Source organism: Apium graveolens, chromosome 10 (genome assembly GCF_009905375.1).
Source record: "Apium graveolens cultivar Ventura chromosome 10, ASM990537v1, whole genome shotgun sequence".
Taxonomy (NCBI): Eukaryota; Viridiplantae; Streptophyta; class Magnoliopsida; order Apiales; family Apiaceae; genus Apium; species Apium graveolens.
Genome location: NC_133656.1, coordinates 148,199,611 through 148,221,049, shown reverse-complemented (window position 1 = coordinate 148,221,049; position 21,439 = coordinate 148,199,611). Strand labels below are relative to the sequence as shown.

Below are 21,439 nucleotides of genomic sequence, written 5' to 3'. Positions count from 1 at the left end.
GTTCTCTCTATGTCCTTTGTGGGGGAAAGGATGTTAAGAAATAGAGAGAGTAGTTCTGTTTGACAGAATCTTGTTTAAAAAATATATAGATCTTCTTACGAGATAGAAGCATTAGGACCCAAATGAATTTTTAAATTGGAAAAATATATCTGGGTCTGAAGGAAGTATAAGGTCAGACTGATACAAAAATATTACAGTCGAAAGTGATGACCTTATATAATTTATGAAATATTCTCGAGTTTTGAGAATAATGTTCATTAAGATGATACTAAAATTATCGTATTGTGAAATTTAAAAGTGCATCAATGAACATTGAGATGGTCTTTCTAAATAGATATTTGGAGAAATATCTATTTACGTGAACCCGAGAGTTGCTCTAGATAAAGCAAGAGTAGAAAATCTGTATTTTCGGTGATCATGTTGAGTGAAACAACATTGACACGAAATAATGGCATATTAAATTTGATATTGCTATGATAAGCAATGGCTTCAAATAAATGACATGGTTGCCATTTTGAGGACGCTTAAAATTGGTTGCTATGTGAATAAGGATTGCCAGTTTAAGGACGCTTAAACTCGGTAATGATGCAAACTGAAATTGCTGGTTTTTGGGACGCTAAAAGCTGGTAATATCAATAACAAGTGAAGCCTTAAGTAATAACTAGTAAAGTTATTTCATAAATGTGAAATATGTCAATATGAGATGTCAAACTGATTCAAAATCAGAGAATTGACAAGCGTGCATGTGTTATTTACACATGATATGCAAGTCATAATTGATTGCATGTGAGTGATCTGATCATTACGAGAAGTAATGACAAGAGGATCATCTCTGAAAATCTTGATGAGATTGAAAAGTTTTATTTGAAGATTACAATCTTCGTGACTTTAAAAGTTTTAGATGATACATGTCACATGTTGGTGATGTGAATTTTGAAGAGATCAGCGAAGCTAAAGTTGTCATAGCTGGAATGGATTTATATTTATTCAAGCGTAGATGAACAAGGATCTCTCAAGAAGGATTGCAAGTTTGTTATACTTTTTAAAATTGTACAAAATTAGACATAGGCTATACAGTTGGTAAACTGGATAGATGCACGAGTACAATGGAAATTGGTCACTTGGAAGTGATTGCAATGAGATTTAAGGTGTATGATATGTGCTCGTGAGCTTGGACTGCAATACGAAAGATATCTAATTGTACTATGTGAATATAGTATGTAAATTAGATATTTGACTTTAAGAACTTAAAAGTCATTCGAGAATACATTTCACACTTAGCAGTCGTGTCATGGAAATCCTAAACTTAGCTCGATTCATGATGGAATACGAGTCTGGTGCATAAAATAAATGCAGTTAAAAGGCCGAGTAGCCACTTTGTAAGGATATTCCTAAATGACAAGGAAAATGTGTCTTCAATATGCATATATCGTGTAATCAATATGCAAATTGGGAGATCACATTATTGTGTATGAAATGGTATGTCTCACATCTATGATGAGGACATAATACCATTAAACAACTATTCTCAACGAGAATTATCATGATTGACTATGTAAAGTCAAATGATAATGTTTGGATCCACTGACCAGATGGTTAAACTGAGTGAATCTGTTTAAGACAAGGGAATCTAGTTAGACCGAGAGATAGTTGTCAAATCATCGAGAGGAATGAGCCTTGCCTATTGCTTAACGGCGTCATGGTGGACACCCAACCTTGCTGACTGGAGATCCCAAGAACTTGGTTCAATGGGACAACTAAATCATGATGACTAAATCACTGTGGGGGTAACCCCTGGCCTATTTCTATGATGATGAAACAGTGAGACCCGTAAGGTACGAGGTTAAGCTTTATGCTTTTAATGATCTTTGACGAATACAAGGATTTCAAGTTTGAATACATAATATTCGGTTGAGTAAACGCGGGTTACTCTATAAGATAAAGATCACCTATGTAAGAGAGAAGTATGGCCGCTTCAAAGGAGAATTGCGAGGCACAATTCTTTAGAAACTCTTGCAGAACCAGGACGATGTTCCAGGGCCAAAATGGACATAATCATGAGAACTGAATGAGTCAGGAAAGATATAGTGATGAGTATGTCATCGTTTACACAAACGGTCGAATAGTTCAAGGACATCGCGTCATACTGTCTACCAGTAAAGTCGATATACTTATTCGAGCGAAGGTTCAAGGAGCATTCTCTACCTATCGTATGCTATATCTGACCGCCGGAACTATCACCAAGTCAAGCTCCGCGTCTGTCTGTCTATGTGGTGTCTATGTGGTGCGTGCTACTGGACCATCAATCTCATTTGTGGGGGATTGTTGGACAAACTTAGTATTTTAGACTAAGTTGTGAATCATTTTGAGACTCTATATGAGTGAGACACATTATGTGTTAGTGGTGTGTATTTATTGGAACGTATTCTTCTCTTCGAGGGGATTCCAACGCATATTAACACGCTCAAAATGAGTAAAAGGTGAATGAGAACTGATATTCCAAAGTTTTACCTTTTAATATGAAAAGTGGTTTTGTACCACATCGAGAGTAGCACAAACCTATTCCTTAGTTTTTCTTATAAATACCATGTACCACATCGAAAAGAAAAACAAGTCCTTTCAAGCCTCTCTTTATAAATAGAGTCTTAGGGCACCTGTTTTATTAAGTCAAGAAAATAAGAGTCATCTCTTTCATTCTTGGTCTCTTTAGTCTTAATTTTTTCCAATATTCCGGTGATAGTTCTCGGGCTCAGTTCAAGTTCGCTGAGAGTATATTCGATCTATCGATTATACTAGTATCTCGTTTTATCCTGGGAAGCAGGTCGCTAAACACGGATGGTGCGAGGCGAAACTGCTTTAAGGAGACAGTTTTCTGGACTCGAGATTAAATCCAATCTCTGTTTGTTTTCTCAAACCCTTCTCCTAATTTAATTGTTAATTCTTATATGCTTATGTGATTTAAGAATTAGCAATGTTCTTATGAGTTAGTTATATATTCAATATATATATAATAATGTCTTTATCGTACAAGATTGATAACAAGATTAATGTATCGAATGACTTAAACTACATGAATAGACATAGAAGTGTTTAAACACCTTAATTTAGACCCACATTATTCACTGATTAATTAGCTCACCTATTATGTTTCACACATTAGTAATGACTTTGTTAACAGAGATGAGTAATGGCTTTGTTTTAAAACTCAATATCTGCTACAAGACTTTTTTGTCATTTTTTTGTAACATAGATAAGTAACTTGATTGATCATAGATTAAGAACAAGACTATGCATTTCAAGATCTTCCCCTAGCGTTTTGCTGGCATGATTTTTATTTACTGGAACAATTATGTTTCCCATTTCTCGCGGAATTTTACGAGGATTATTTTTTTACTAAGCAAAATTTTCTAGCCACATTACAAACTATCAAAAAAAGCTTGTAAGACACACTCTTCTCCTAATCTTTTTTTGACAAAGTGAAAGTGGTCACAGTGGGTTGAATCAAATGCCTACAGAAAACCGCTTTGTTCTTGTATGTCGCGTTCTCAATGTGTAAGACTATTTTCCCAGGTTCCCTGACATGGAATGAATTTCTAATAGGTTTTCCCAATTTCTTTTCTTTCTGTATCAGAATCTGATAAGAGCAATCATCGTCTGGAATAAATTCCTCCTTGTAGCTCACCTCGAATCCAACCACCGTCAAGTCCCAACTAACAGTCAATCCCGCCTGCTCAATTTTTCAGAATATCCACACATAATAGATGTTCCACATTAGTGCAAGTTATTAGAATCTATATAAGTCGTATAGAGGATGATACTGGCATAACTACTATATGTTCATTACGTTACCTTGTCAACTGGAATTTGAATGCATTCCACAGAACCAGGCTTCACTTTCTGGTGCAGAATTTTGTCGTGAGAGGTAAATAATTCGTCATTCTCTTGCTTAAGGCCACCGTATTCAACTGGCAAGTTTTCAGGGGCTATAAACCTTCATGCAAATGCAAAAGTTAATCTATCTTAATCGAATTTATGTCCACAACGAGATAGCAATTGAAATTCGAAAGTGTAGCTGCAATAATTTATTTATCTTACTTGAGAAGGGTCTTGCTAACACTAAATGGCCTCACAAAGATGAACTTGCCATAATTTCTTTGTGTCAAGGTCCGGAGTTGTAATGCGTGGAACGTCAGAAGCCATAGGGGAGCATTTAAAATTACCTATTATTGAGATCAGATGTCAGACTAAATTTCTGTTAAAAGCTTTCAAATTTTATAAGCAAATGTTCTGCTCTAAAATAAGAATTCACTTACATGTCTGTCTATGATTCCAGGATAATAATCTTGAAAAAGAACCAACGTTTTCTTATGTAGGACGGGGAACTCCTTTATCAATGGAGCTGGTGCATCCTTTAAATCTATAATCGATATGATAGAATTTGTGCCTCCGGGTTTAAAATCTAGAGTCTGGACACACCTTTCCATGAATTGTATGTTCCATCTTAAATAATCCTCGTATTTGTCATGTGATTCAAATCTTTCCTTGTATAAATCTTTGTTTCTGTAAATTCCATATTTCTTGTAACATAAAGAGTGACCATTGATTGCCTTTGTATTGCTAACTTGTCCAAGTTCCTCGAGATCAGAACCAAGTTTTTCGTGTAAAATTTGTTCCATGTCCATTTCCATTCGCCATTTTAAGGTTCTTTGGAGCAAATTGAAGGCCTCGGAGAGTTTGAATTGTCGAGCCTCCAAGAATTTCATTAAAACAACATCAGTTGCCTCGTCACCTTTGCTAGGCAATAAAGGGACACCCCAGAGTCTAAGCTCGTTGAGATATTCTTTATTCTTTGTAGCTTGTTTGAAGTGAAATGTCTCTTTTCTGAAGATGTAATTGTTCTGAATTGCATCTTCCACTTTGCACCTAAATTCATACAGTACCTTCTTTTTTGAAATAGTCATTGCCAGAGGAATCTGCTTTTCTTCGTATACTTTTTCCTCATCACTTTCCTGGTCGCCGTATGTGATCTCAATCGTGTCACCGAAAGCTGGGTAAACTTTTTCTTCACGTGGCATCTTAGATAATTATAAAATCCCCCTTAGCTCGGACTAGATCTCTCCGTGGTGCTCTACAGGTCTTGATTCTGGGCAGCTGGGCTACGAAAATATATATATAATGCAATCTGAATACAACTAATCTCTGCTCAAGGGCCTGACAGACGCATTAAATGTTAGTGATGGGGGTCCTCTCTGGTTAGTGTTACGGCAGATGCACGTAGCACTTGCCGGTAACCTAAACCAGAGGGCTCAACTATTGTACTACACGATAAGTTTTACAATGGCGTTTCTCATGTTGGACAGGACCAAAAAAGAGGTGTTATGAGGAGATGATTTCAGGGTCTGTAGAATTTTGAAATTGCAACCACTAGTTACTTGGAAATAAATATAGGCTCTTGGTTTGAACTTTTCTTACAAGGTCAAGATACATTTTAACCAAAATTAGTAACTTGGTAAAACTAGAGGTCATATGCATAAGCGCTTGGGTAAGCTTAACAGCTTTGGCACATAACCATCTAAAATTATTAGACTTCTTCATATATTTGTCATCCTTTTCTTTTCAAAAGAGGGGTTCCACCACAACACCGAAACTCTATTGATATCAAGTCTTGTGCATTGGATACAACCTTTAAGATATCATGAATAAAATCCCGCATCTTGCTACATGACCTTTTATAGAAAACTAAAATGTACGCACCACTTATCACTGTCACTTAATATAGGTGATGGCAAGTACAAGATGCCTGACAGACTAGGATATTGCTATTTGCTTGATCCAATTGAATAATACAATTTTATACCATATACTAGTTCCACATATTCCTTCACATCAGTTCTGGTGTATCAGTAACTGCAATAACTCGAAGGTCCAGCCAACGCCTACTCTTTATTCCTCTAGCACAAGTTCCATTCTTGATAATTTCAATCTTCTCTTTCTATATTATGATAGATTCAAGCTCCTCTTCCTTCTTTAAGTTGCTCATGGACCTAATTGTCTTCGAATTTGAGGGATCTGCAATTTTTATGTGTGTTCTAACTGCCAATATCACAGATGAATCAACAATTTCACCATCAGCATTGAGGTGATCTCTCATTGTTTCAACTGAAATACCCTACTGGCATAGGTCAACAAATCAATGTTCGTATTACTCTACAGGACTTTGTTTCCTGCTGGTCGCATCTCAAAATGACTAGCCTAAGCTCATCAGGGGGATCAAGAGCATCAAAAAGAATAGCCTCATCATTTTTATTGCTCTCCGCAATCCTCTAAACTACAGTCTACAGAAGAGACTGCTTGTTCTTGTCCAATACTGTCAGATCTTCCTGCAATCACCCATGGATTTGTTATAGTCATAACATCTTGCCTAAAAATGTATCTTACAATGAAGCAAGCATGGATTTGTTATTAATGGATGATAAAAAAGTCTAGTGTTTAATGCTTTCAAGAGGAAGAGATGGTCATTTTACATCAAATGTTTGTTTGTTAGGAATATAGGACTAAAAATTGACACGTTCCATGTCTCAACCGAAACTAGAGATACACGTAGCCCACCGGACCGGGTTTTGACTAGGCCTTAAAAAATCCGAGTTTTGACCGGGCCGGACTTTTCGAGTTTGATTTTGACTGGCCAGGCCGGGACGGGCTTACCGAAAATATCAGAGCCAGTTTGGCCTCTCGAGGCGGGCCTAATTGGGCTTTTTTTCCGGGTCGGATTGGATTGGACCAGGTTTTTTTCTAATTTAGATCGGATCGAGTTTTATAAGAGATTTATGTTAGCAACTACATCATCGTAAAAATGTATTAGTTTACATGAAATATTTTATGAAAACATTATTTCGTTGAAAACATTTAATGTTGGCAAAAAATAAACATGTTTATAGAATAATATGTTTTATCACTATTATCCAAATATATATAATGTACTTATTAAATCTTCTTTCATTATTTATGCAATGAAATATATAAATAATATTATTAATCACAAATATGTAAATATATATGTGTTTAAAGTATTATTTATATTTATAGTTAATGTGAATTTATAAATATATAAGAAAATATATTAGAATAATCAAATTTTAACCGAGTTTTTTCGGGCTTTAATCGGGTCGAACCGGGCCAGACCCGGGTTTTTAACCGGGTCAGGCCGAGCTTTGCTTAAAAAATAGGGTCCATCGAGGCCCGAAGCCCGGGCCAACCGGGCTTGACCAGGCTTTGATCGGATCGGGCCGGTTCAGATTTTCGGACCCGGGCTTTTTGTGCATCTCTAATCAAAACTAAAGGTTTCGGTGAGTTTGGTAATATTGTTTTTCACAAAGTAAAGGTTGGTAAAATTTATTACTATAGTTAATATAAACAAAAGTCAAAGTTTTTTTTTTGAGAATAAAACTCAAATATATATAATTGAATTGTTTTTATAGTCTGGAAAACTGAATAATATATCATGCAATTGCCATTCATTAATCTATTTTTTTAATGAAAAAGAAATCATTTTATTTAATACTTTTAATGTCCTATTTCCAACTCTTTTAGCAGGGAGATAGGGATCTTTTTTTTACCCTGTGAAATTTTTGTAGTAAACAAAGAAATATATTAGTAGCCAAAAAATTTAATAAAAAATTAATTATTAAGTAAAAATAAAAAAGAGAACAAGTACACAAAACACAAGGGTTTAAGCAAAAAGGGGATGCTGAAGAAGCTCTGGTACAAATAAATAACACCTCTCAACCAAATCAAATTACAATGGTTTCTCTCTCCACTTGGGTCCGTTACATAGCTAACAAGCTTGAATACTCTGTCTCTCTTAGCTGGAAGGTCTCTCCTTTTCTCTCTTTATATATATATCTCTCTCTCCTTTGTATCTATGCATTTACTTTTTGTTCAAATGGAGATTCTTGATTTCTTGTTGTTTATGTAAAGATTGCATCTTTTTTCAAGAATTAGTGTTTATTTGCATCTGGGTATTGGTTGGATTAATGGGTTTTGTTGGATTTGTGTAAAATGTTGTGATTCTTGATTTGTTGGTTGCATTTGTGTAAAGGGGTGAAATTTTATAGTAGTTTTTTTTGGCTACATTGACTTTTTTGTTTTTACGGAGAAGAATATCGTGTTCTTATTTGGTATTGGTAATTCTTGCGTAGAAGAATTTTGCAATCGTATTGGGGATTTATGGTGTATGACAGAATGCTAGTCTGTGTTGCCAAGAAAAATCAAAGTATACTTACAGTCATTAGTACATTTATTTTTTCCCACTGTTATATGAGGAATATCCGCATATGTAAATGCCTTTATAAACTGTTACAAAGGTGAAAGTTTTGAACTTTAGTTGGCTTTTTTATGCGAAGCTTCATCCTAGCAGAGATGGAACTTTGTCTAAGTATAAGATTCTATTAGTAGCCTTCTTTTAACCCTTTAGAGTTAGGACAAATTCGTGATTTGGAAGTCTCCAGTTTAAGTCTTAATAGTTTATGTTTAATAAATTTGTAATTTGGACATAAAGGTTGAATTTTTACTCAAAAAGATGGGATCATAATGGTCATGTTTGTTTTACGGTCCTCCGTGTTGGGAACCACGGACTTAGGGTGTTACTACGTTTTACGATAAAAATTACGAAAAGAGGATTACCTTGTTAATGGTTGATTCCACGCTCTTCTATTGTATTCCCAAATTCCCTTGAGCGAAGTGTGGCCTCCGTCTTCTCAAGTTATCCTCTCTTCTTGCTCCTTGGTGGCTATAATATGTTTTCACACAATTCCAAGCAAGAAGAGAATAAAAATATATATAGGCTACAATAGGGACCATGGATAATTAGGTTGGGCCTTCTAATTACATCTTGAGCCTAGCCCAATGTAATTAAATATTAATTCAATCCACTAAAGAATTAATATTTGCACTACCTTTCCTAATACCGTAATTTAATTAATTCGGTTCCGATATTATTTGCTTATTAAATTCCCCATGTTTAAAATATCATATGTCCATTAATTAAATAAATTACTGATAATTTATTTAATTAATATCTTTTATCCTTGATCATCCACTCAACCTTTATTTAATTATGCCAGAATAAATTCCACCTGCAGGGTTTCACGTAATTAAATTTTTTTGAGCTTTCAAGGGGACATCATTAACCCGAATATTATCAGGACATGGATTCCTTCAATAAATAATATCCACCATGTATATAATTCCATCACCCAAAATATAATGATATAATTCAAAAGAATTATTTCATATATAAATCAAAACATGTAAATAATATACACGTGTCAATTACTATTTCCGGATTAAGAACCTAAGCATTAATAATAACATAGAATCTTAGTTCTCCTTAATCAGTATTAAGGGAACAATTCTAAATTTGATCCTGTTCAATATACACAAAGTATACTAGTATTATTTATTAGTCAATATAAACTAATTTAAATAATACTACAGCCATACCAGTGGATTGTCCAACACCACCTGTGCTGTGAACCTTATTATATTATATAACCGTATTTAACAATCTAATATTCTGTATCCCATTTGATACTAGATTGTTCACAATATATAATATTAGACAACATGTAAACATTCAAATGATTCTCAAATAAACTGGCTAGAAATAAATGTACATACTTCAAATAAATTTTTTCAGTATACACTAACACTCCGTAGGACTCCAATTTTACATATTTTGTCCCAGTACGTTATAAAATCAAAATAAGTTACTCAAATAAGTGCTAATTTCATAAACTTTACTGTGTAACTTACAAGTGGAAAACAAGTTACAAAAATTTATCAAATGGGCAAAAAAGATACTTTTTAACTTTTTTAAGTTATAAGTTCCTCATAATTTTAAGTAAACAAGCCACCTAGTATTGGCCGCAGAAGAATATATATCTCGCACCAGCCCAGTTCATATTGTCTTTGAGTTGTGAGCATTGATTTTCTGATACTTGCGATTCCTCGTATGAGATGATACTTATGTTCAATATGTTTAGCTGCTTTGTGGTCTCGCGGTTCCTTTGAATTTGCCACAGCACCAGTGTTATTACAATACACCGTCAAACTCCTAGGCAAATTAGGTACCACATCTAAGTCCAAAAGGAAGTTCCTGAACCATACAGCCTCCTTGGCAGCCTTAGAGGCCGCCACGTACTCGGCCTCCATGGTGGAGTCTGCAATGCATTTCTGCTTTACACTCCTTCATATAACGGCTCCACCTCCCAAAGTAAAAACATATCCCGAGGTTGATTTCCTCTTATCCCTATCTGATTGGAAATCTGAATCAGTATATCCCAAAGGAAATAGATCTGAGGCCTTGTAAATTAACATATACTCCTTAGTCCTTCTCAGGTAATTGAGTATAGTTTTTACTGCACTCCAATGTTCCTGACCTGGGTTCGACTGATATCTACTAACCATGCCTACAGTAAAGCAGATGTCAGGCCTCGTACATAACATAACATACATTAAGCTTCCACCTGCTGAAGCATAAGGAACTGATTTCATGCTCTCTATATCCTTAGGTGTCGAAGGACACTGCTTCTTAGATAGGGCAACTCCATGCTTAAAAGGTAGAAAACCTTTCTTGGAGTTCTGCATGTTAAAACGAGCTAATACTTCATCAATGTAGGGCTCTTGAGATAAAGCCAACATCCTTTTCTTGCGATCCCTTATAACTTTGATCCCAAGGATGTATGCCGCTTCACCTAAGTCCTTCATGTCAAATTGTTTGAACAACCATGCCTTTACTGATGACATCTCAACATTGTTTCCAATGAGTAAAATATCATCTACATATAGTACTAGAAAAACCACTGCATTACCTTCACTTCTCTTATACACGCACGATTCGCTTGGACTTTGATCAAATCCATATGACTGGACTGCCTGATCAAAACGAATATTTCAGTCTCTAGAAGCTTGTTTAAGTCCATAAATAGACCTCTTAAGCTTACATACCAGATGCTTTTGGCCTTCCTTAATGAATCCTTTTGGTTGCTGCATATAGATGGTTTCTTGAAGACTTCCATTAAGAAAAGCTGTCTTGACATCCATTTGCCAAATCTCATAATCGAGATGAGCTGTTATAGATAAAAGAATACGGATTGACTTAAGCATGACTACCGGTGAAAAGGTTTCCTCATAATCGATACCTTCTTTCTGAGTATACCCTTTCGCAACAAGTCTTGCTTTCCAGGCTTTCACCTTTTTATCTAATCCCCTCTTTTTCTTGTAGATCCACTTACATCCAATAGGTTTTATACCTTTGGGTGGTTCCACGAGCTCCCAGACCTGATTAGAATACATTGATTCTATCTCAGATTCCATCGCCTTTTGCCAAAGATCTGCATCTTTGTCTTGTGCTGCCTCTTCGTATGTACGGGATCATCATCATGTTCACCAGAGACCAAGTCTGAAGACTCACCCAAAAACATGAATCTATCAGGCTGTTGAACAACCCTCCCACTACGACGAGGCACTGGTGCGGTATTAGTGACAGGTTGTACATTATGTTGTGGTTGTTCTACTTGTACTACAGCTTCATGGGTATTATTTGTCCCTCCCACTAGTTCCTCTAAAACGACACTACTCATGGGTTTGTGATTCATTATATATTCCTCCTCTAAGAATCTTGCATTGGTGCTAACAATGACATCCCGATTCTTCGGACTATAAAATAAATATCCTTTCGTTCCCATGGGGTAGCCTACAAACAACCTTACTTCTGTACGAGATTCTAACTTAGTCGCGTTCTTGTTCAGCACATGTGCTGGAAAACCCCATATTCGAATATGTCTTAGACTCGGTTTATCCCCGGTCCACAATTCTAAGGGGGTTTTAGGAACCGACTTAGAAGGTACTAAGTTCAGAAGATAAGCTGCTGTCTCTAAGGCATGTCCCCAAAACGACTTGGGTAAATCCGAATAACTCATCATCGATCTAACACTCTCTAAAAGAGTCCGGTTCCTTCTCTCTGCTACACCGTTCTGCTGGGGTGTGCCTGGTGCAGTTAACTGGGATTCTATCCCATTTTCTGATAAATATTCCCTAAATTCTCCAAGCAAGTATTCGCCGCCACAATCTGATCGTAGTGACTTGATACTTTTATTAAGTCGTTTCTCCGTTTTAGCTTTGTACTCTTTGAACTTATCAAAGCACTCAGACTTACGGTGCAACAAATAAACGTACCCATATCTAGAATAATCATCAATGAAAGTGACGAAATATTCATAACCACCTCTTGCTTGGATATTCATGGGTCCACATAAATCAGAGTGAACCAATTCTAACAGTTGTTTGGCTCTATTCCCTTTTGCCTTGAAAGGCCTATTAGTCATTTTACCTTCCAAGCAGGATTCACAAACTGGAAATGGCTCCACTGCCAATGAGCTTAAAGGCCCGTCTACTACCAGTCTTTGAATCCTCCTCAAGTTAATATGACCTAATCTCAAGTGTCAAAGATATGTTTGGTTCAAACTAGAAGGTTCATTTGAAGATGTGTTGTTCAATTCCCTAAATTGCAGTTGCAGTGCAGGTTGACTAGGATTAATTATATACAAATTGTCTTGCAATGTACCAGAACATATAATTCGTTTATTCATCATAATAGAAACATTACGATCCAAACAAACATTATAACCATCCAAAGCAAGTTTAGAAACCGAAATTAAATTCCTTTGAAAAGAAGGTACATAAAGACAATTGTTCAAAATCAAAATCCTATCAGAACCAAAAGATAAATGAATAACTCCTACTGCAACTACTGCTACTTTCGTAGCATCTCCCATGAACACGTATATCTCACCATCTCTAAGCATTTTGGATAGTTGGAACCCCTGCATAGAATTACAAACATGATCAGTGGCTCCTGTATCTACACACCAAGTGCTCGTAGATATAGCCGCTATAAATGTTTCTGTAACTAGAGACATACCAGTATTGTTTGTCTTCTTAGGAAGAGGACAATCCTGTTTCCAGTGACCTGACTGTTTGCATCTGAAGCACTTTTCCTTAGGTTTTTTCACACCACCCTGAACTCCCACTGCCTTCACAGCTTTCTGTGTCTGAGCCTTTTTCTTCTTCTTAATACATTTCGGCTTAAAGGAAGAACCTTTCCAAGCCACATTCACTTGAACACTCTGCCGAAATAATCCTTCAGCTGCCTGAAGTTCTGTCAGCAGTTCCGCGAGACTATACTGCCTCTTGTTCATGTTGTAATTCAAGCGGAACTGCTCAAAACTCTTGGACAAGCTCATAAGGATAATGTCAATCTGGGTTTCCCCGTCAAGTTCAGCATCAAGGATCTCTATCTCATTCAGATGCGACATCATCTTGAGAACATGATCCCTTACAGGTGTGACTTCAGCCATCTGAGTGTAAATTAAAGCCTTCATGGCTACTTGCCTAGCAGCCCTATTCTGATCTCCAAAAAGTTCCTTGAGATTAAAGAGCATATCCGAAGCAGTGGCCATAGACTGATGCTGATGCTGCAAAACACCCGACATTGCTGCCAGAATGTAACATCGCGACATCTCATCAGCCTTAATCCACCGTTTATAATACTCTTTCTCATCTTCAGGAGCATCAGCAACAGGCTGTTCAGGCTTGGGTTCATAAGTGCAAAACTTGTACTCTTCAGCAGTCAACACAATGTCTAAATTTCGTTTCCATTCAATATAGTTAGGTCCGATAAGTTTGTTATCCTTAAGTATGGTGAATAGTGGATTAAAGCCCATTTTATCCTGAGAATCATGCATAAAAACATCACATAAATAAGGTTGCATTAATTATTAAGATCTATTGATTCCTCTAACAATTATTAAAATTTAATGCACTAACATCTAAACACCATAAGCTTCTGGTACGCCACGATGTGTGAAATGTATAGCACCTAATTTTGTTTAAATGTTACTTCGGTCCTATTACTAAACAATATGCCACGTTGGGGTGGACTATATTATTTTTCATAGCTAAGTGTATACCATCATCAAATCTTAAATTATTTGAAATCTATGGAACTTGGTACGCCACGATGGGTGGCGTGTATACCTTCCAATTATTCGTAATTTTGCCTTGAATAGAATACTTCAATTCAATATTCATCAATGGTTTGATTTCCAGGTAGTGGAGGAGTCACATCGGTCTCGCTTAAAACCCACAGCCTTACAAGTTCGATGAACCCGTTTTTGACAAAATCGCCCCAAATCAGAAATAAAGAAAATCCGTATTTATTCCTTTCAAAATTTATTAATTTAAGAAGTTTGTTCTAGTAATTTGTATAACATTCTAGACACCATAAATTACATGCCACGATGGATGACGTATATATAATTTATATTCGTCTTTATGTTAAATTACCTATAACCAATAATGGAGACCATGGGATTTAATTTCATATTAATTCCCTCTCCCACTTAGATTTTTTTTTATTAAAATTGAGGAATTTTAAAATTTAATGGGGCCCTATGTTGTTATAATTATGTCTAATCATGCATTCAAAATACACACATAATTTTAACAACATATAACATTTAATTAAAGCAATAAATAAAATTTATGTCCATGTCGTCCTAATTAAGTTAAACATGCAATTTTAAAAGAATTACACACATAATTAACGACACACATAATCAATAAATTAAAGCAATAATTAAAATTTAATGGAAAAAATTAAAATAAATTTTCCACTATTATGGCCCTTAAAAAAATCCAGCTCTCAAAAAAAAATCTGCCCCAAGCGCGCCCCGACGCCCCCAGCTGCCGCAGCAGCCCCAGCGCGCGCGCCTGTTGCTTTTCTGTGAGTTTTGTTTTGATTTTGTTCGATCCAAACATCAACAGCAGCCCCTTGTAATCGCACAGCGGAACAAAAAACTACCGGAATTGATTTCCGATCGCACATAACTATTAAAAAATACCCGGAACAATTACAAAAAAAATAGATCTAATACAAAACTAATTTTGTAAAATCTATTCTAACACGATCAACCCTCGTGTAAATCACAACCACGATTAAACCACGTGGAAACCAAAACAAAAATTAACCACGATTAAACCACGTGGGATCCAAACACATAATTAAAATATACATGGCCATAATAGTGGATTAACAACCTGCATCAAAACTAATACAAGCAAAACACTATATACACGCATATATAATTACGACATGGACATTATATCATAAAACGTAGAACCCATTACCAGGCTCTTGATACCAATTGTTGGGAACCACGGACTTAGGGTGTTACTACGTTTTACGATAAAGATTACGAAAAGAGGATTACCTTGTTAATGGTTGATTCCACGCTCTTCTATTGTATTCCCAAATTCCCTTGAGCGAAATGTGGCCTCCGTCTTCTCAAGTTATCCCCTCTTCTTGCTCCTTGGTGGCTACAATATGTTTTCACACAATTCCAAGCAAGAAGAGAATAAGAATATATATAGGTTACAATAGGGACCATGGATAATTAGGTTGGGCCTTCTAATTACATCTTTAGCCTAGCCCAATGTAATTAAATATTAATTCAATCCACTAAAGAATTAATATTTGCACTACCTTTCCTAATACCGTAATTTAATTAATTCGGTTCCAATATTATTTGCTTATTAAATTCCCCATGTTTAAAATATCATATGCCCATTAATTAAATAAATTACTGATAATTTATTTAATTAATATCTTTTATCCTTGATCATCCACTCAACCTTTATTTAATTATGCCAGAATAAATTCCACCTGCAGGGTTTCACATAATTAAATTTTTTTGAGTTTTCAAGGGGACATCATTAACCCGAATATTATCAGGACATGGATTCCTTCAATAAATAATATCCACCATGTATATAATTCCATCACCCAAAATATAATGATATAATTTAAAAGAATTATTTCATATATAAATCAAAGCATGTAAATAATATACACGTGTCGATTACTATTTCCGGATTAAGAACCTAAGCATTAATAATAACATCGAATTTTAGTTCTCCTTCTTAATCAGTATTAAGGGAATAATTCTAAATTTGATCATGTTCAATATACACAAAGTATACTAGTATTATTTATTAGTCAATATAAACTAATCTAAATAATACTACAGTCATACCAGTGGATTGTCCAACACCACCTGTGCTGTGAACCTTATTATATTATATAACCGTATTTAACAATCTAATATTCTGTATCCCATTTGATACTAGATTGTTCACAATATATAATATTAGACAACATGTAAACATTCAAATGATTCTCAAATAAACTGGCCAGAAATAAATGTACATACTTCAAATAAATATTTTCAGTATACACTAAAACTCCGTAGGACTCCAATTTTACATATTTTGGGACCAGTACGTTATAAAATCAAAATAAGTTACTCAAATAAGTGCTAATTTCATAAACTTTACTGTGTAACTTACAAGTGGAAAACAAGTTACAAAAATTTATCAAATGGGCAAAAAAGATACTTTTTAACTTTTTTAAGTTATAAGTTCCTCATAATTTTAAGTAAACAAGCCACCTAGTATTGGCCGCAGAAGAATATATATTTCGCACCAGCCCAGTTCATATTGTCTTTGAGTTGTGAGCATTGATTTTCTGATAGAAAGAGTGTCAGGCTTGTATACCGGCTTTAAGAACTTGGTTCACTGATGAACTTGTTCACAAGTTTCAGTATTAAAATTGTTGAACTTGGTTCACTGATGTCCAAGGACCTATCTTTATCATGTTTGGGACAACGACACACGTTATTATACTCAAAACTAGTTTGTCAAAAACAAATGTGTTAAGCGTATATAAGTATGCCGTTGGTTCTAATAAATGCAAAATGAGCTTTGCAAGTTGGGTCTAAATTAAATCTTCAATTTTTGTATGTTGGTTCCTTGCATAAAAGTGAGCAGAATGATTACCAAGGATTAGCAAGGTGTCAATTTATTGAAAATAAAGGTGAATTTTTACATGTAATAGCCGTTCTCAATGACTCGGATTGCTAATATTTATAAGGTTGGAGAGCAAGTATTGTTCGATGTAGAAGTATATAATTATATTATGATGTAAAAATGATCTTAACACAGGGCTATCAAGGAGGACATATCACAAACATTGAAGTCGGTGATGCTGTATGGAAAAACTTCTTCCAGGGAAAGTTGACGTATTTGCATTGGAACAAAGGTCTAGAGATGGCCCCAACAATAGCAGAGGAAGGCGGAACTCTTCTTGTACGGAAACTGCCTGCACCTAATCCAACGTAAGTTTTTATATAACGTAAAGTTACTTTGTGCGTTAGTTTCAATTGTTTGGCTTTGAGATCCAACCTATGCAATTATATTTCCTTTCATGTTGGATCACGGATGAAGGTTTTATGCATACTTAAAGGATGATTACATAGATGTGTAATCATCCTTTAAGTATGCTTTGATTGGTGGCGAAATTGTGTTAATATAGGACTTACAAGCTGGGACAATTATGAGTCTGGTTGGTTTATTATATTATTTAAAAGAAGGCAAAAAATTATTTTTTTGTCTGTTTCTGTTAAAAGTAAAAGTAACTTTTAAGTTGAATTCTTTGAAAAGTAGGAATTATGTACTTGTTTAGTTACTTGATCGAAAATTTTACTTTGACTTGACAAAATATATGTTGCCGTTTAAGTACCTTCTACTTCTAGTACTTTTTTTAAAACTGTTATTTTATAAATCCTATATGCTACTCCCTGTGTTTTTCAATACTTGTTGTTTAACTCTTTGCACACACTTCAAAATGTTTTGACCTCATAGTTATAGTTATTATTTTTTTTTCTAAAAAGAAATATGTAACTAATGTTATAATTCACAGTTCACACACAAAAAAATTAAAATACTAGTTTGGAAGATGTAGTCAAATCACTTTAAAATCTGTGTAGAGAAGTCATACGACAAATAAAAAAACAGAGGGAGTATATATGAACATTAATATTACATTTTAATGTGATTGTAATGAATGGGCTCTTGGGAGTCTATTCAAAGCTTTGCAATCATCAGTGTGGATCCTTGGTGATTGAAGCCAATGATTATAGGATATCTGATGATACTCAACTGATCTCTATCTGATAACTGGAATGGGTAGACTATCAGTAATTTAGTATCTGAAATAGGGTAAATTTACGGAACATCTGAGAGCACCTGCAATATTTTATCCATATTACATGGTAGAAAGGTTCTGTTTTTGTTTGTATTGATGTGATCATTGGTGCTCATTAGGCATGAGTATATGCGGTTTTTAATCACAAACCGCACCGTAACCAATTACATGAGGTTTTAAAAGTTGAAAACCAAACATTATTGATGCGGTTCAGCTTTAATAATTACGGAGGTTTTTAAATGGTGTGGTATCGGTTATTAAACTGACATAATTTTTAACGTATATTTATTGCCAGTTATGTTTAAAGCGTTCATTATTTATCAGGAGGTGATAACCTTACAAGTTGCACTAGTCATTTGAATTAGCAAGAATCCAGTTAGATGGTCTGGAGGCCATCTATTGTCTTATTATGTAACATTAAGTAGTATGGTCAAGTAGCACTCACTCTCTTCAGCCTCAATCTAGTAATTCTTCTGTAGCAACTTGCTCAGGAACTGCTCAATCTTTATAAATTGTCATTCTTATAAGTAAATTATAAGTTATAACATATTGTCTTGATCAGAACAAGTATATGTATAATGATGTAGAACTAAATTATTAGTTGTCTATAATATATTGAATTGTCAAAAAATTAAAATAAATCAATTAGTAAATAATATTGGTGCGGTTCGGTTTGTTTAAAAACCGAACCAAAAAAAATCGATTTCTAAAATTCAAAACCGTAACCAAACCAGTAACCAATGGTGCGGTTTTTGGTTTGGTTTCGGTTTGTGCTCATCCCTAGTGGTCATGTAGCTCTACCTTTAGCTGTGCTGACTGCACGTTTCTGGCAGGCAAGTTTTTGTAGGAGACGTTGTAGTTATGAAGGACCCTGAAAAGTCGGAGAATCATCTGGTTCGAAGATTGGCTGCTGTTGAAGGTTATGAAATGGTATCAAAAGATGAAAAGGAGGAGCCTTTTGTTCTTGAAAAGGATCAGTGCTGGGTGTTGGCTGACAATGAAAATTTAAAGCCTAAGGTATATGCTAGTTTTCATTATTAAAGATCTTACATTGAGAGGCGGTGTAGGAAGAGATTAAGTGTTTTCAGAAAAATGTAAAATTAATTTGCATTTCTCAAACTGTGAAGAATTATTTGGACAGTGTCTTAATGTAGTAGTGTGGTCTGCTAAACATCAAAATACAGTACACGCAAACTAAATGAATTAGGAATGAAGATATACTGAAGCACTTTATATGGTTACTAGTACCTGTTTCCAATGTTACCTAAAAACTGGTTGATCTAAAAAATATCTGCCAAGACATTGTGCATGTAAGGTAGATAGCAAGCATATATGCAATGCTTGTAAGTTTGAGAGAGATTATGCAAGAGAATGATAATTTTGGAGGTAAAATTGTTGTCTACTCAGCACAACAGTATCAAGAGCACGTTTAGTCTAAGGCTAAGGCGAACGAAGTACTAGAAATCACCCCCCCCATCATTTTTTCATTATCTTGAGCTGATTCCAGAAGATTACTGAATTTGAACTAGCAGCAATGAATCTGCTAAAAAAAAAAGTTCTACCTGGTGACATATAGGATATTACTAATCCGTACCAAAAATTCGCGTTGATGGGAATCTAGCTTTTTGCAGCAAATTGACTGGAGGCTGAGAGTTTCATATGTTAATGCAAATGCTGCTGATGAAAAATGTAAAAGTTTAATTTGACTTGGTAGCTCAACTTCATGTGTAATTTTGGTTACCTATGTCCTACGGCCCATGGTCTAAAATTTAATGAAATGTTGATGTAACCAAATCTTGAAGTCCATATTCATAGTTTCATACATGATTGAAACAATTACTTTTCAGTATTCCTAGCTTTGAGTTCTCAAATCGAAATGGCAGTATAAGTTGGATTATTGTTATCATTTATGTATTTATTGCGATCATTTTTTTCTAACTGCAGGAGGCCAAAGATAGTCGACTATTTGGTCCTGTTCCGATGACAGACATAGTGGGTAGAGTCATATACTGCCTGAGAACTGCTGTTGATCACGGTCCTGTTCAGAACAGGTGATGTATTCAAATATTTAATGTGTAGGTATTTATATAAACCTTTTAGCTAGTTGTTAATAGTCGCCTAACTATTTGCAGTAATTTTGGAATGAGAAGAGATTCACCTGTATTGGAAGTTGAACTGGATGTCAATGAGATGGCCAAAAATCACAAAGCATAGACTAAACTCACTAAGAGAAAGCTATGACTTAATCACATGCACTTGTTTTTTCTTATGGCCTTTTCTAGTCGTTAGACCTTTTCTTTACGCCTCAAGAAGCTAGGTGAATAAAGGTTTGTAATGATATTCTATTGTTGAACAGCTGATATATCTCTAATTCCTTGACCATCTATTGTGAGCGAAAATGTAATGTCGGCTGTTGCTATCACTTGTCGTTTGGACTTCTTATGTTTCATAATTGTTAGTGAAAATTTGTGTATTGTGATCGGAAAGACTGTAATACATGAAGTGACTGCAATAATATGTCATGGCTATTGGCTAGCTTTGTTTACATATGCCGTGACAGTATTCCAGTTCTTGAAAGTTGGATACCACAGCAGGAGATGAGCCAATTTCGGATGGAGGTGCGATATTACCACATGGTTATCCTGTTTAAAATTTGACATTGTATATTTCAGTTACTTATAAAGTACTAAAACATTTCTTTGAGTAGTTATTTTAGAATCTTTGTTTATATAATTTTTTATGTAGATATTTAAACAATGTAATGGAGGTTTTAAACTTTTAATCCTTGTTTACCAGGGATATCAGTATGCCTTTTTTTAATTAACTTGCAATTTTAGTTAAGTAAAAATATTAATGGTTTATATCTCAGAGTAGCTCAATGAGGGTCATATATCAAAAATATCATCCGATATTGGGGTCTCGATGACACCACTCCAGTTGAGAGTGACTAGAGAGTAATTACTGACTCGTTAGTCAATATTTTTGACTTGAAAGGAGACGTTACGTGGATTCTAAATAAGTAAAGTTATGTTTATAACAAAAAAAGATGTAATATAGACCGTCATAATCGATTAAAAACATATCTGAGAGAGAAGAGTGTGATTGAAGAATTGGGGGGAAAATCCCAAGTGGCGAAACGGCTGAGAGAGTTCAATTGAACGATGAATTGGAAGAATATTGTGTGGGGGAGTGAGAATATCGTCAAGTGAAGATCTATTACTGCAATCGGAGGTATGTTCGATTCCTTTAATTGACAAACCCTTGATGTATTGACTT

At 35.0% G+C, this 21,439-nt stretch overlaps 1 protein-coding gene and 1 long non-coding RNA gene across 2 annotated transcripts; one reads left to right on the top strand and one right to left on the bottom strand.

Moving 5' to 3' along the window:
- Window positions 1-3,589: 3,589 nt before the first annotated feature.
- LOC141692856 (uncharacterized) lies at window positions 3,590-4,450 on the bottom strand. Its single transcript, XR_012562934.1, has 4 exons — window positions 4,314-4,450; window positions 4,096-4,220; window positions 3,850-3,991; window positions 3,590-3,727 (listed from the first exon to the last, which is right to left on the bottom strand). It is a non-coding gene; the product is annotated as an uncharacterized LOC141692856 (long non-coding RNA).
- A 3,264-nt stretch (window positions 4,451-7,714) lies between these two features.
- On the top strand, window positions 7,715-20,866 carry LOC141693235 (mitochondrial ATP-independent inner membrane protease subunit 2). Its single transcript, XM_074498253.1, has 5 exons — window positions 7,715-7,872; window positions 17,122-17,294; window positions 18,997-19,180; window positions 20,108-20,214; window positions 20,296-20,866. The coding sequence occupies exons 1-5, from the start codon at window positions 7,801-7,803 to the stop codon at window positions 20,375-20,377; spliced, it is 618 nt and encodes a 205-aa protein (XP_074354354.1). The 5' UTR covers window positions 7,715-7,800; the 3' UTR covers window positions 20,378-20,866.
- The last annotated feature ends 573 nt before the right edge of the window (window positions 20,867-21,439 follow it).